Source organism: Schistocerca nitens, chromosome 4, assembly GCF_023898315.1.
Source record: "Schistocerca nitens isolate TAMUIC-IGC-003100 chromosome 4, iqSchNite1.1, whole genome shotgun sequence".
Taxonomy (NCBI): domain Eukaryota; kingdom Metazoa; phylum Arthropoda; class Insecta; order Orthoptera; family Acrididae; genus Schistocerca; species Schistocerca nitens.
Genome location: NC_064617.1, coordinates 710,639,499 through 710,656,282, shown reverse-complemented (window position 1 = coordinate 710,656,282; position 16,784 = coordinate 710,639,499). Strand labels below are relative to the sequence as shown.

Genomic DNA, 16,784 nt, shown 5'->3' with positions numbered 1-16,784 from the left:
GAGAGTGTATTCCTTTCCTCCACCAATGCGGTTGACAACTGCTAGATAGTCGCTGCTGCATGGCATGCCACAATAAATCTCCTCAGAGCGCCCCACATGTGATCGATGCGATTTAAGTCGGGGAAACGGGCAGACCAGTCCATTCGGTCATCATCCTGTCGTTCCAAGATCTCCTCGACCTGTGCTATTCACTGCGGTCGCACATTGTCATCCATATAAAGAAAATCAGGGCCCAATGCACCCCTGAGAAGATCCACATGGGAAAGGAGTACAGTGTCACAACACTGATCGGCGAGTGTACCGTGTTCAAAGATTTGTACGAGGGTCACTCCAAAAGAAATGCACACTATTTTTTTAATCCATCTTTTATTCTACATGTTTGAAAGTTTTACAGTGTGTAGATACATCCTTTAGGAACAATATTTCCATTTCTCCACACAATTTCTATCCCTCTCAACTGCTGTACGCCATCTTGCAACCAGCGTCTGTATACCCGCACGGTAAAATTCTGGACCAACCTATTGGAGCCACTGTTTGGCAGCGTTCACAAGGGAGTCATCATCTTCAAACCTTGTTCCACGAAGTGAGTCTTTCAGTTTCCCAAAGAGATGATAGTCACATGGAGCCAGGTCAGGATTGTAAGGCGGGTGTTTCAGTGTTGTCCATCCGAGTTTTGTGATCGCTTCCATAGTTTTTTGATTGACATGTGGCCGTGCATTGTCGCGTAACAGCAAAACATCCTGCTTTTCCCGATGTGGTCGAACACGACTCAGTCGAGCTTGAAGTTTCTTCAGTGTCGTCACATATGCATCAGAATTGATGGTTGTTCCACTTGGCGTGATGTCCACAAGCAACAGTCCTTCGGAATCGAAAAACACCGTAGCCATAACTTTTCCAGCAAAAGGTGTGGTTTTGAATTTTTTTTTCCTTGGGTGAAATTGCATGATGCCAGTCCATTGATTGCCTCTTCGTCTCTGGTGAAAAATTATGGAGCCATGTTTCACCACCTGTCACAATTCTTCCAAGAAATTCATCTCCACCATTCTCGTACTGTTCCAAAAGTTCGCTGCATACCGTTTTTCTTGTTTCTTTGTGAGCCACTGTCAACATCCTGGGAACCCACCTGGCACAAACCTTTTTAACGCCAGCACTTTCAGTATTCTTCAAACACTTCCTTCCCCTATCCCAATGTAGTGTGACAATTCGTTCACTGTGGTGCGTCTGTCAGCACTCACCAATTCGTTAACTCTCTGCACATTGTCTGGAGTGTGTGCAGTACGAGGCCTGCCGCTCCGAGGACAATCCTCAATATTGCCATGACCGCTTTCATCACGTAACCTGCCTGCTTACCGACTAACTGTACTGCGATCGACAGCAGCATCTCCATACACCTTTTTCAACCTCTTGTGGATGTTTTGCACTGTCTCGTTTTCACAGCACAGGAATTCTATGACAGCACGTTGCTTCTGACAAACGTCAAATGAAGCAGCCATCTTGAAGACATGCTGTGACGGCGCCACTCACGGGAACAGGTTGAACTAAGTTTGAAAACAAGCGGTAAGAATGTATCTACACACTGTAAAACTTTCACACATGGAGAATGAAAACTGTATTTTTATAAAAATAGTGTGCATATCTTTTGGAGTGAGCCTCATAGGTCAATATGCCCCTGCATCTACATCTACATCTACATCCATACTCCGCAAGCCACCTGACGGTGTGTGGCGGAAGGTACCTTGAGTACCTCTATCGTTTCTCCCTTCTATTCCAGTCTCGTATCGTTCGTGGAAAGAAGGATTGTCGGTATGCTTCTGTGTGGGCTCTAATCTCTCTGATTTTATCCTCATGGTCTCTTCGCGAGATATACGTAGGAGGGAGCAATATAATGCTTGACTCATCGGTGAAGGTATGTTCTTGAAACTTTAACAAAAGCCCGTACCGAGCTACTGAGCGTCTCTCCCGCAGAGTCTTCCACTGGAGTTTATCTATCATCTCCGTAACGCTTTCGCGATTACTGTATGATCCTGTAACGACGCGCGCTGCTCTCCGTTGGATCTTCTCTATCTCTTCTATCAACCCTATCTGGTACGAATCCCTCACTGCTGAGCAGTATTCAAGCAGTGAGCGAACAAGCGTACTGTAACCTACTTCCTTTGTTTTCGGATTGCATTTCCTTAGGATTATTCCAATGAATCTCAGTCTGGCATCTGCTTTACCGACGATCAACTTTATATGATCATTCCATTTTAAATCACTCCTAATGCGTACTCCCAGATAATTTATGGAATTAACTGCTTCCAGTTGCTGACCTGCTATTTTGTAGCTAAATGATAAGGGATCTATCTTTCTATGTATTCGCAGCACATTACACTTGTCTACATTGAGATTCAATTGCCATTCCCTGCACCGTCAATTCGCTGCAGATGCTCCTGCATTTCAGTACAATTTTCCATTGTTACAACCTCTCGATACACCACAGCATCATTTGCAAAAAGCCTCAGTGAACTTCCGATGTCATCCACAAGGTCATTTATGTATATTGTGAATAGCAACGGTCCTATGACACTACCCTGCGGCACACCTGAAATCACTCTTACTTCGGAAGACTTCTCTCCATTGGGAATGACATGCTGCGTTCTGTTATCTAGGAACTCTTCAATCCAATCACACAATTGGTCTGATAGTCCATATGCTCTTACTTTGTTCATTAAACGACTGTGGGGAACTGTATCGAACGCCTTGCGGAAGTCAAGAAACACAGCATCTACCTGTGAACCCGTGTCAATGGCCCTCTGAGTCTCGTGAACGAATAGCGCGAGCTGGGTTTCGCACGACCGTCTTTTTCGAAACCCATGCTGATTCCTACAGAGTAGATTTCTAGTCTCCAGAAAAGTCATTATACTCGAACATAATACGTGTTCCAAAATTCTACAACTGATCGACGTTAGAGATATAGGTCTATAGGCACATCTGTTCGACGTCCCTTCTTGAAAACGGGGATGACCTGTGCCCTTTTCCAATCCTTTGGAACGCTACGCTCTTCTAGAGACCTACGGTACACCGCTGCAAGAAGGGGGGCAAGTTCCTTCGCGTACTCTGTGTAAAATCGAACTGGTATCCCATCAGGTCCAGCGGCCTTTCCTCTTTTGAGCGATTTTAATTGTTTCTCTATCCCTCTGTCGTCCATTTCGATACCTACCATTTTGTCATCTGTGCGACAATCTTGAGAAGGAACTACAGTGCACTCTTCCTCTGTGAAACAGCTTTGGAAAAAGACGTTTAGTATTTCGGCCTTTAGTCTGTCATCCTCTGTTTCAGTACCATTTTGGTCACAGAGTGTCTGGACATTTTGTTTTGATCCACCTACCGCTTTGACATAAGACCAAAATTTCTTAGGATTTTCTGCCAAGTCAGTACATAGAACTTTACTTTCGAATTCATTGAACGCCCTCCTCACACTACATTTCGCTTCGCGTAATTTTTGTTTGTCTGCAAGGCTTTGGCTATGTTTATGTTTGCTGTGAAGTTCCCTTTGCTGCCGCAGCAGTTTTCTAACTCGGTTGTTGTACCACGGTGGCTCTTTTCCATCTCTTATGATCTTGCTTGGCACATACTCATCTAACGTATATTGTACGATGGTTTTGAACTTTGTCCACTGATCCTCCACACTATCTATACTTGAGACAAAACTTTTGTGTTGAGCCGTCAGGTACTCTGTAATCTGCTTTTTGTCACTTTTGCTAAACAGAAAAATCTTCCTACCTTTTTTAATATTTCTATTTACGGCTGAAATCATCGATGCAGTAACCGCTTTATGATCGCTGATTCCCTGTTCTGCGTTAACTATTTCAAATAGTTCGGGTCTGTTTGTCACCATAAGGTCAAATATGTTATCGCCACGAGTCGGTTCTCTGTTTAACTGCTCAAGGTAGTTTTCAGATAAAGCACTTAAAAAAATTTCACTGGATTCTTTGTCCCTGCCACCCGTTATGAACGTTTGAGGCTCCCAGTCTATATCCGGCAAATTAAAATCTCCACCCATAACTATAACATGGTGGGGAAATCTACTCGAAATATTTTCCAAATTATTCTTCAGGTGCTCAGCCACAACAGCTGCTGAGCCAGGGGGCCTATAGAGACCTCCAGTTACCATGTCTGAGCCTGCTTTAACCGTGACCTTCACCCAAATCATTTCACATTTCGGATCTCCGTCAATTTCCTTCGATACTATTGCACTTCTTATCGCTATAAACACGCCTCCCCCTTCACTGTCCAGCCTGTCTCTGCGGTATACTTTCCAATCTGAGTTTAGGATTTCATTACTGTTTACATCTGGTTTCAGCCAACTTTCTGTCCCTAGTACTATATGGGCGTTGTGACCGTTTATTAATGAGAGCAGTTCTGGGACCTTTCTATAGACGCTCCTGCAGTTTACTATTAGCACATTAATATTGTTATTCCCTGTTGCATTTTGCCTACTCCTACCTTGCCGCGTCTCAGGAGACGTCTTGTCGTGCCTAGGGAGGGAATTCTCTAACCTAAAAAACCCCCATGTGCACTCCACACGTACTCCGCTACCCTTGTAGCCGCTTCTGGCGTGTAGTGCACGCCTGACCTATTCAGGGGGACCCTACATTTCTCCACCCGATAAAGGAGGTCGAGAAATTTGCACCCCAGATCTCCGCAGAATCGTCTGAGCCTCTGGTTTAAGCCTTCCACTCGGCTCCAAACCAGAGGACCGCGATCGGTTCTGGGAACGATACTACAAATAGTTAGCTCTGATTCCACCCCGCGAGCGAGGCTTTCCGCCTTCACCAATTCCTCCAACCGCCTGTACGAACTGAGGATGACCTCTGAACCCAGATGGCAGGAGTCATTGGTGCCGACATGAGCAACAATTTGCAGTCGGGTGCACCCAGTGCTCTCTATCGCCGCCGGTAGGGCCTCCTCCACATCTCGGATGAGACCCCCCGGCAAGCAGACAGAGTGAACACTGGCCTTCTTCCCCGACCTTTCCGCTATTTCCCTAAGGGGCTCCATCACCCGTCTAACGTTGGAGCTCCCAATAACTAATAAACCCCTACCCCCGTGTGCCTGCACGGACCTTGCTGAAGGAGCGACCACATGTCCACTCACAGGCAGAGCGGGAGATGCCACACGGCCAGCCTCCACATTTACCCTCCGCCTCGTGCGCCGCGAACGCAGCTGAACCCGCCACTCCCCTTGGGGAGAGGGTGGCCCAACCGCGCCCGGTACCCGCGAAGATGTCTCGACAGCAGGGACAGTGGGTGAAGCATGTAACACCTGGGGTGTACCTTGCGACGCACCAGACTCCCCACTGCCGCTACACTCCGATGCTGAAGACGGCTGACCGCGGCCATCAACACGTTCAGCTGTTCGCGAGCAGTGGCCAGCTCCTCCTGCGTCCGTACACAGCAGTCACACATCCTATCCATCCTAAGGAATCTATTTACTGAAGAGAGTTAATCAACTTTTAACTAGACTGCTAATTCACTAAAGGCGGCTGATTATTGACTAAACTGTGATTGCTAGCCACTTCTTGTAGAAAGCAATGAAAATAGCACTACTTGTCTCTGGACTGTATTGAAAACAAACACTAGCACTACTGGCACTATGGTTGACTAAAGGGACTCTCTCTGACTGTATTCAAAACAAACACGAAATCTATGGAACACTATTAATAGCACTCGACAGTTAAAGCTTCCTAAAAGCAAAAACACACGGAAGAAGAAGTGACAAGTAAGAAAAATACAGTTAATACTCAAATTAAGGTAGCTCGCTGCACAGCAGACGTGAAGCAGACGGCGGTTAGGACGACACTGCAGTTTACGCCTCTCCACACCATAACACGAACGTCGAGCAGTGTGGAGGGACGTCCAGCATTGTCGAACATCATAGTTTTGGTGGTCCAGGTATTATTATTTGGAGATGCAGAATGCTGCATGCCCGTACTAACCGCATACATTGTTCAACACGGTACATTCACTGGTCAAAGTCGTTGTGACTCCTTCCCAACGTGCGTCCTTTCAGGGGTGCACGCGGCCCTTATTTCTTATTTGTGGATATGCACGACCACATCGAAGAGCGCAGGTGGAGAAGTTCCTGGAATGAGACAATATTCGGCGAATGGACTGGCCTACCCTTTAGCCCGAGTTAAATTCTACTGAGCACGTGTGGGATGCGTTGGGGAGGCGTAATTCAGCACGTCCACATGCACCATCGACCATCCAGCCGATGTCAAACAAGCTGGTGGAGGAGTGGAACGCTGTACCACAAGAACTTTTTACCAACCTTGTGGCCAGCATGGGAGCACGTTGCAGAACAAGCATTGCAGTCCGTGGTGATCACACATCCCGTTAAGAATTGTATCCCTTGCTGCAAAGTCCAGGGGACGAACAGAAATCATTGTCTTCAATGTAATTATTGTCTTTAAGCAGAAGTATTATTTCTGTTCGTTTCACTGCGTGTTTGTTTCAGTTATCTTCTGTACTATACTGTAACAGTTCTATGTATACCGGCCGCGGTGGCCGTGCGGTTCTGGCGCTGCAGTCCGGAACCGCGGGACTGCTACTGTCGCAGGTTCGAATCCTGCCTCGGGCATGAGTGTGTGTGCTGTCCTTAGGTTAGTTAGGTTTAAGTAGTTCTAAGTTCTAGGGGACTTATGACCTAAGATGTTGAGTCCCATAGTGCTCAGAGCCATTTTTTAGTTCTATGTATGGTCCAAGTTTCATCGAGCTATATTACTCGGGAGTTATACATCATGCGACAGTTACTTTTGTCGTTACGTTTTGCATACGAGTGTAAAATATTTGCTTATATTATATTCTGGTTTCTTTGTCTCAGACTTCTGTCTGTCTTAAACTCTATTCGTGTCTTCTAAACGTTATTTCTATTTATTTGCGTGTTAATGCAACTATCTCTGACATGTGATTGTCAAGACAGTATTTGGAGCACAGCCTTTGGTAGTCACCCGTGGGACGACTATTAGGTGCCCTTGCTGCTCGCAGTAGCTCATTGCTCCAATATCTTCCGGTTGGTCATTCGGTGTCTTTGATCAGCAAGGTGCACAGGTAGACGCTCGCGGCAGTCATTTCGCACAGTACAGAAAGCCCAACACAAGGAGTCCAAACGTGTAGCTACTTTATTGTACTGTAATGGAAAGATTGGGGGACTGTATCGTCACAGTAGGGCCACACTAGAGCAAGCAGTGATGAAAATAAAACAGTTATTTTGTACCAGTACTGTTAAACAGAATTAATGACATTTCTTCCTTTTTTTCTTTTGTTCCTTCGTTGCCTCATGGGGGTGTGTTTGCAACTAAATGAAAGGCAATTTGTTTTTCACCGTACACGTTCGCTGTCTTTTTTAATTAAGCGTCTTCAGAGGCCTGTAATACATGTTTGTATCATGTGTTGGCTACAAGTACGGTACTATGCAACGCCTTCTCACGTCCTCTTGTTTTTCAGGCTAGAAACAACTTCTGCAGCACAATTTTCGCGAAGTTAAATTATCATTTGGTTTTGCTTACTTGCTAGTTCATGTGTGTGGTTCTGGATATGTGTTTACTCGGTCCCCATACTCCAGATGGCTAATTTCCGGAATTTTTTTTTTCACCCACATTTATTACAACACTTCACTTGTACTTTTCATTCTGCGTTGAACGTGTGTGATTACAGTGTGCAGTGTTGCCGACTGTCGCTGTGTATTATCTTCTGTCTTTTGTTTGTTTGTGTGTATATATTGTTTTGTAAATATACAGGGTGATCAAAAAGTCAGTATAAATTTTAAAACTGAATAAATCACGGAATAATATAGATAGAGAGGTACAAATTGACACACATGCTTGGAATGACATGGGGTTTTATTAGAACCAAAAAAATACAAAAGTTCAAAAATGTCCGACAGATGGCGCTTCATCTGATCAGAATAACAATAATTAACATAAAGTAAGACAAAGCAAAGATGAGATTTTCACTCTGCAGCGGAGTGTGCGCTGATATGAAATTTCCTGGCAGATCAAAACTGTGTGCCGGACCGAGACTCGAACTCGGGACCTTTGCCTTTCACGGGCAAGTGCTCTACCAACTGGAAACATCCCCCGGTCTGTGGCTAAGCAATGTCTCCGCAATATCCTTTCTTTCAGGAGTGTTAGTTCTGCAAGGTTCGCAGGAGAGCTTCGGTAAAGTTTGGAAGGTAGGAGACGATGTACTGGCAGAAGTAAAGCTGCGAGGACGGGGCGTGAATCGTGCTTGGGTAGCTCAGTTGGTAGAGCACTTGCCCACGAAAGGCAAAGGTCCCGAGTTCGAGTCTCGGTCCGGCACACAGTTTTGATCTGCCAGGAAGTTTCAAAGATGATGTTCTTTACAGGAAATGCTCGATATGTCCACCATCATTCCTCAACAATAGCTGTAGTCGAGGAATAATGTTGTGAACAGCACTGTAAAGCATGTCCGGAGTTATGGTGAGGCACTGGCGTCGGATGTTGTCTTTCAGCATTCCTAGAGATGTCGTTCGATCACGATACACTTGCGACTTCAGGTAACCCCAAAGACAATAATCGCACGGCCTGAGGTCTGGAGACCTGGGAGGCCAAGCGTGATGAAAGTGGCGGCTGAGCACACGATCATCACCAAACGACGCGCGCAAGAGATTTTTCACGCGTCTAGCAATATGGGGTAGAGCGCCATCCTGCATAAACATGGTACGTTTTAGCAGGTGTTGATCAGCCAGGCTGGGGAGGATGCGATTCTGTAACATATCGGCGTACCTCTCACACGTCACGGTAGCAGTTACAAAACCAGAATCACGCATTTCCTCGAAGAAAAAAGGCCCGATAACGGTAGATGTGGTAAATCCATCCCATACCGTGACTTTCTCGTCGTGCAGTGGAGTTTCTACGACAGTTCTAGGATTTTCGGTAGCCCAAATTCTACAGTTGTGGGCGTTGACAGACCCTCGGAGCGTGAAATGAGCTTCGTCGGTCCACAACACGTTACTCAACCAATCGTCATCTTCCGCCATCTTTTGAAACGCCCACACCGCAAATGCCCTCCGCTTCACTAAATCGCCAGGTAACAGTTCATGATGCCGATGGATTTTGTACGGATATCGGAGGGTACGCCTCAGTACCAACCAAACAATAGTGTATGGAATGCCGGTGCGACGTGCGACTGCACGAGCGCTGACTTCCCCGTGCATAGACGAACCCGCTACAGTCTCCATTTCTTCCTGAACTGTCTCAGGAGCATTACGCCTCGTGCTCGGTCGGCCACTACGGGGTCTATCGTCTAAACAACCCGTGGCTTCGAACTTGGAAATCATTCTCGCCACAGCTGCATTTGTCAACGGACCTTTACCCATTCGAATCCCCTTCCTATGGCGATAGGATCGTAACGCTGAACGAGCACATTCCCCATTCTGATAATACAGCTTCACTAAAAGTGCCTTTACAGGTAACGTCAACATGCTGCTACTGCTGGCGCATCTGATTCTCTCTCTCATTACAGCTCCTTTTATACACGATTGTCATGCGCAGTCACTGACGTTTTGCTGTCCAGCTCCATCTGTCGGACATTTTGTGAACTTTTTTTGTTCTAATAAAACCCCATGTCATTCCAAGCATGTGTGTCAATTTTTACCTCTCTATCTACATTATTCCGTGGCTTATTAAGTTTTCAAATTTATACCGACTTTTTGATCACCCGGTATATTATATATACTAAGGTGATGTTTTTCACCTTTAAAATTTCTAATGGTCTTTGCAGCAGCTGAAGCTCACTAGAAAAGAGAAATTAGAGACGTGGGACGGCACTGCATTGCACACCTCATGTAAGTGTGAAAACTAAAATGTGCTTTACACGTGTTTGCCTACAGGCGAAGCAAGATGCCGAGCACGCGGAAGATGATCCTGCAGCATGTGATGACTGACGTGAGCACCAAGATGAACCGCACCAAGAAAATGGGCATGGACGTGCTGGAGACGCCGCTCAACCGCTGCCTCTCCACGCTGGACATCACCCTCCTGGGTGAGTACCGCTCAGCTTGCGCCATCCGAGTATTAGGCTCAAATAATTTGTAGAGAAAAAAACATATTCCTACCTGGAAAGAAATAGCAAAAAATTCCAGAACATCCGATTATGGATGCTCCCTTCTTCTCCGCATACGTGATTAACCTTTCCCTCTATCTGAAGATATTTTTATTTTTACTTCTGGGAGAGGTATTTTGAATAAGACAAACATAAATCGACAACAAAGATAAAAGTAAATATTGTCTTTACGTTCAACAGTAGCCAATAAAGCAATGGTAAAGTAATGTATCATGCTACATATCGAACACATAACAGGAATTAGCAAACGTCATAGTATTTGGAAAGTCCTGGCCGATTAAATCTGTGTGCCAGACAGGGACTCGAACTTGCGACCCTTTCCTGTCACGGGTGAATACTCTAACTACTGAGCTAGCTTTTATTTTTTGTTATATTTTTCTTTTCTTTCTGTTTTTGTAGTACTCACAGCAGGTTTTATTATTTTCGAGCCGGCCGCTGGTGGCCGAGCGGTTCTAGGCGCTTCAGTCTGGAACCGCGCGACCGCTACGGTCGCAGGTTCGAATCCTGCCTCGGGCATGGATGTGTCTGATGTCCTTAGGTTAGTTACGTTTAAGTAGTTCTAAATTCTAGGGGACTGATGACCTGAGATGTTAAGTCCCATAGTGCTCAGAGCCATTTGAACCATTTGAGCCAGTATTTTCGACCAATATTAACTGAAAAAAGAACAACCAAAACATCCTGTGACTCATCTTAATGCTTGATCTGGTTACATAATTCCGCATTCAGCACATCAAAATACACAACTTCAGTACCCGAAAACAATGACATTTGAATAAGGATTTTACCAATTCCTGAACAAAATATTCTTACTGTACATCCCTTCAAATACTTTCTGCAGAAATAAGATCAAGTATCAAATAACCTTGTATTTTCCACGCAACCTCCCTCCTAAACATTTAACCGACGGCTCCAACAAAGGCACCAATACACAACAACCTACTTTTAGACCTGTAATCCATTGTCCTTCATATACAAAATGAAAACGTCTGTACAATTTATGTTTACAGTTTAGTTACTGTCCTTAAAATTGCTTTTATGAAATACCCCATTCCAGTTTTGACATTCCTGTAATCCAACGGCATGCAGCTATGGAGCGTTACCTACTGAACACTTTCGCTGTTCGCAAAACTGAAATTCGATAGTAGAAAAAGGAAGAGAAGAAAAAATTGTGAGTGAACATGGACTTTGGGAAAGGAATGAAAGAGGAAGCCGGCTGGTACAATTTTACAAAGAGCATAATTTGATCATCGCCAACATTTCGCTTAAGAATCATGAAAGAAGGTTATGTACGTGGAAGGGACCTGGGTACACTCGAAGGTTTCAGGTTGATTATATAGTGGTAGGACAGAGATTTCGGAAGCAGATTTTAAACTGTCAGACATTTCCACTGGCAGATGTGGACTCTGACCGCAATTAATTGGTTACGAACTGTATGCAAAAGCTGAAAAAATTGCAAAAAGGTAGAAAATAAAGGAGATGGAATCTAGATAAGGTGAAATAACGAGAGATTGTTGAGAGTTTCAAAGAGAGCACTAGGCAACGATCGACTAGAAGGAGGGAAAAGAGTATAGTAGAAGACGATTTTGGCTCTGAGCACTATGGGACTTAACATCTATGGTCATCAGTCCCCTAGAACTTAGAACTACTTAAACCTAACTAACCTAAGGACATCACACAACACCCAGTCATCACGAGGCTAGTAGAAGACGAATTGGTCGCTTAGAGAGACCAAATAGTGATCACAGCAGAGAATCAAATAGGTAACAATAAAAGGCCTAGTAGAAACCCTTGGATATCACAGGAGATACTGAATTTAATTTATGAAAAGATAAAATATAGCGCGGAGTGGCCGTGCGGTAAGAGGCGCCCTGTCACTGATTGCGCGGCCCCTCCCGCCGGAGGATGGAGTCCTCCCTCGGGCATGGGTGTGAGTGTGTGTTGCTCTTAGCAGAAGTTAGATTAAGTTAGTTTCAGTAGCGTGTAAGTCTAGGGACTGTTGACCTCAGCAGTTTGGTCCCTCAGGAATTCACACACATTTTTAACATTTGAACATTTGATAAAATATAAAAATGCAGCCATGGAGCTGGCGAAAGGGAATACAAATGTCTAAAATATGAGATCGACAGGAAGTGCAAAACGGCTACGGGAGAATGGCCAGGGGACAAATGTAAGGATTTACAAGCATATTTCACTAGGGGAAAGGTAGATAATGCATACTGGAAAATTAAAGAGGATTTCGGAGAAAAGTGTAGCAGCTGCATGAAAATCAAGAGCTCGGATGGAAAACCAGTCCTAGGGAAAGAGGGGAAAGTTGAAATGTGGAAGAATTATATAGGAGATCTACAGAAGGAAGATGAAGTCAGTATTACAGAAATGGAAGAGGATGTAGATGAAGATGAGATGAAAGATACGATACTATGAGATTAACTTGACAGAATACTGAAGCACCTGAGTAGAAACAAGGCCCCAGGCCCTACTGACAATCTTGGGAGAGCCAGCCGTGACAAAACTCTTCCATCTGTTCCATCTGAAGCACAAGATGTATGAGACAAGTGAAATATCCTCAGACTTCAAGAATAATGTAACAATTCCAATTCCAAAGACAGCAGGTGCTGGCAGACGTGAATATTACCAAACAATCAGTCTAATAAGTCATGGTTGCGAAATACTAACCCGAGTTCCTTACATAAGAATGGAAAAACTGGTAGAAGTCGACCTCGGGAAACATCGTTTGTATTCCGAAGATGTATGAATACGCAATGCAATATTTACACTACGACTTATCTTAGAAGACAGGTTAAGGAAACGCAAACCTACGTTTATAGCATACGTAGACTTAGAGAAAGCCTTTCACAATGTTGACTGAAATACTATCTTTGAAATTCTAAAAATAGCAGTAGTAAAATACAGCGAGCGAAAGGCTATCTGCAACTTTTACAGTACACAGACGGCATTTATAAGAGTCGAGGAGCATGAAAGGAAAGCAGTGCTTGAGAAGGAACTGACACAGGCTTGTAGCCCATCCCCGACGTTATTCAATCTGTATATTATGCAATAAGTAAAGCAAATCAAAGAAAAACTTGGAGTTTGAGTTAAAGTTCAGGGAGAAGAAACAAAAACTTCGAGGTTTGCTGACAACATTATTATTCTGCCAGAGACAGCAAAAGGACCGAGAAGAGAAGTTGAACAGAATGGACACTGCCTTGAAAGGAAAACACAAGATGAGCATCAACAAAAGCAAAATAAGGATAATGGGATGTAGTCAAATTAAATCAGATGATGCTGACGGAAGTAAGATTACGAATGAGACATTAAAAGTAGTAGACGAGTTTTGCCGTTTGCGCAGCAAAATAACTGTTGTTACCGGAAACAGAATATAAAACATAGACAGGCAATGTCAAGAAAAACGCTTCTGACGAAGCGAAATTTGTTAATATCGAATATAGATTTAAGTATTTGGAAGTCTTTACTGAAGATATTTGAAGTGTAGCCATGTGTGGAAGTGAAACATGGACGACAGAGACTTTAGAGACGGAGAGAACAGAGAATTTTAAAATGTGGCGACATAGAAGAATATTGAAGATTAGTCTATCACGTAACTAATAAGAATGTACTGAATAGAACTGGGGGGACAAGAAATTTGTGGCACAAATTGACCAAACGAAGGGCTCAGTTGATAGGACACGTTCTGAGACATTAAGGGATCACCAGTTTAGTGCTGCAGGGAACTGTGGAGGGTAAAAGTCTTCGTGACAGACGAAGAGATGAATACAGTAAGCAGATTCAGAAAACTGTACACTGAAGCGCCAAAGCAACTCATATAGACATGAGTATTCAAATACAGAGATACGTAATAAGGCAGAATACGGCGCTGCAGTTAGCAACGCCTGTATAAGACAACAAATGTCCGGCGCAGTTGTTAGATCGGTCACTGCTGCTATAATGGCAGGTTATCAACATTTAAGTGAGTTTGAACGTGGTGTTATAGGTCGGCGCACGAGCGATCGGTCACAGCATCTCCGAGGTAGCGATGAAGAGGGGATTTTCCCGTACGACCATTTCACGAGTGTATCTTGAATATCAGGAATCCGGCAAAACATCAAATCTCCGAGACCGCTACGGACGGAAAAAGATCCTGCAAGAACGGATCCAACGACGACAGAAGAGAATCGTTCAGTGTGACAGAAGAGCAATCATTCCGCAAATTGCTGCAGATTTCAATGCTGGGCCATCAACAAGTGTCAGCGTGCGAACCATTCAACGAAACATCATCGATATGGACATTCGGAGCCGAAGGCCCACTGGTGTACACTTGATGACTCCACGACACAAGGCTGTACGCCTCGCCTGGGCCTGTCAACACCGACATTGGACTGTTGATGACTGGAAACATGTTGCCTGATCGGACGAGTCTCGTTTCAGATTGTATCGAGAGGATTGACGGAGACAACCTCATGAATCCATGGACACTACATGTTAACAGGGGACTGTTCAAGCTGGTAAAGACTCTGTAATGGTGTGGGGCGTGTGCAGTTGGAGTGATACGGGACCCCTGATACGTCTAGATACGATTCTGACAGGTGACACGTACGTAAGCATCCTGTCTGATCACCTGCATCCATTCATGTCCATTGTGCATTCTGACGGACGTGGGCAGTTCCAGCAGGACAATGCGACAGCCCAAACGTCCAGAATTGCTACAGAGTGGCTGCAGGAACACTTGTCTGAGTTTAAACATTTACGCTGGCCACCAAACTCCCAAACGTGAAAATTCTTGAACATATCAGGGATGCCTTGCAATGTGCTGTTCAGAGGAGATCTCCACCCCGTCGTACTCTTATAGATTTACGGACAGCCATGCAGGATTCATGGTGTCAATTCCCTCCAGCACTACTTCAGACATTGGACAAGTCTAGGACACGTCGTGCTGCGGCACTTCTGCACGCTCGCGGGGGCCCTACACGATATTAGGCAGATGTACCAGGTTCTTTGCATCTTCAGGATAGGTTTCTGTAGTTATTCACAGACGAAGAGTCTTACACAGAATAGAGTAGCGTGGTGAACTGCACTAAATCAGTCTTGGATCTGAAGACCACAACAACAAGAGGATTTAGGACAAACTTCCAATTCAAAATACTAGCAGCTGTGTTGAATGGAAGCACATATCTTTCTAATCAGAAAGAACCGACTTTGCTTCTTTTTCGTTCTACGGATTTATACTCCATAGAATAAGGAATGGTATGGCATTATATAAAATTTATTTCACAGAATGAATGTAAGATGGATTCTTCGACTGCAAGACAGGTGGGACGCTACGTAGCCTTGACAATATACAGGAACCTCTTACAAAAGAAATACCAGTATTCATACTACGATTGCTTTTGTTTGATAAAAACGCTAAAAGACTTCATACTAGTGGTTCAAGCAACTTTATCCAGGACAATGAACAAGAGCTTAAACGTGTGTCAAATTTGTGAATGAATGATCACTAACTTCGCTCACCTTCGTGTAACGCGTCAAGAAATTAAAAATTACACTCTATTAGCAGGAAAAGGTACTGAGTTCATACACTCCTGGAAATGGAAAAAAGAACACATTGACACCGGTGTGTCAGACCCACCATACTTGCTCCGGACACTGCGAGAGGGCTGTACAAGCAATGATCACACGCACGGCACAGCGGACACACCAGGAACCGCTGTGTTGGCCGTCGAATGGCGCTAGCTGCGCAGCATTTGTGCACCGCCGCCGTCAGTGTCAGCCAGTTTGCCGTGGCATACGGAGCTCCATCGCAGTCTTTAACACTGGTAGCATGCCGCGACAGCGTGGACGTGAACCGTATGTGCAGTTGACGGACTTTGAGCGAGGGCGTATAGTGGGCATGCGGGAGGCCGGGTGGACGTACCGCCGAATTGCTCAACACGTGGGGCGTGAGGTCTCCACAGTACATCGATGTTGTCGCCAGTGGTCGGCGGAAGGTGCACGTGCCCGTCGACCTGGGACCGGATCGCAGCGACGCACGGATGCACGCCAAGACCGTAGGATCCTACGCAGTGCCGTAGGGGACCGCACCGCCACTTCCCAGCAAATTAGGGACACTGTTGCTCCTGGGGTATCGGCGAGGACCATTCGCAACCGTCTCCATGAAGCTGGGCTACGGTCCCGCACACCGTTAGGCCGTCTTCCGCTCACGCCCCAACATCGTGCAGCCAGCCTCCAGTGGTGTCGCGACAGGCGTGAATGGAGGGACGAATGGAGACGTGTCGTCTTCAGCGATGAGAGTCGCTTCTGCCTTGGTGCCAATGATGGTCGTATGCGTGTTTGGCGCCGTGCAGGTGAGCGCCACAATCAGGACTGCATACGACCGAGGCACACAGGGCCAACACCCGGCATCATGGTGTGGGGAGCGATCTCCTACACTGGCCGTACACCACTGGTGATCGTCGAGGGGACACTGAATAGTGCACGGTACATCCAAACCGTCATCGAACCCATCGTTCTACCATTCCTAGACCGGCAAGGGAACTTGCTGTTCCAACAGGACAATGCACGTCCGCATGTATCCCGTGCCACCCAACGTGCTCTAGAAGGTGTAAGTCAACTACCCTGGCCAGCAAGATCTCCGGATCTGTCCCCCATTGAGCATGTTTGGGACTG

General features: G+C 45.3%; 1 protein-coding gene across 2 annotated transcripts in view; it reads left to right on the top strand.

Moving 5' to 3' along the window:
• LOC126251487 (cationic amino acid transporter 4) overlaps positions 1–16,784 on the top strand; it is a 217,610-nt gene that overhangs the window by 111,500 nt on the left and 89,326 nt on the right. For both annotated transcript variants that reach the window (XM_049951942.1, XM_049951943.1), the window contains one exon: positions 9,895–10,046. In XM_049951942.1, the coding sequence (XP_049807899.1) occupies positions 9,895–10,046 (152 nt within the window). The remainder of the gene's footprint in view (positions 1–9,894; positions 10,047–16,784) is intronic.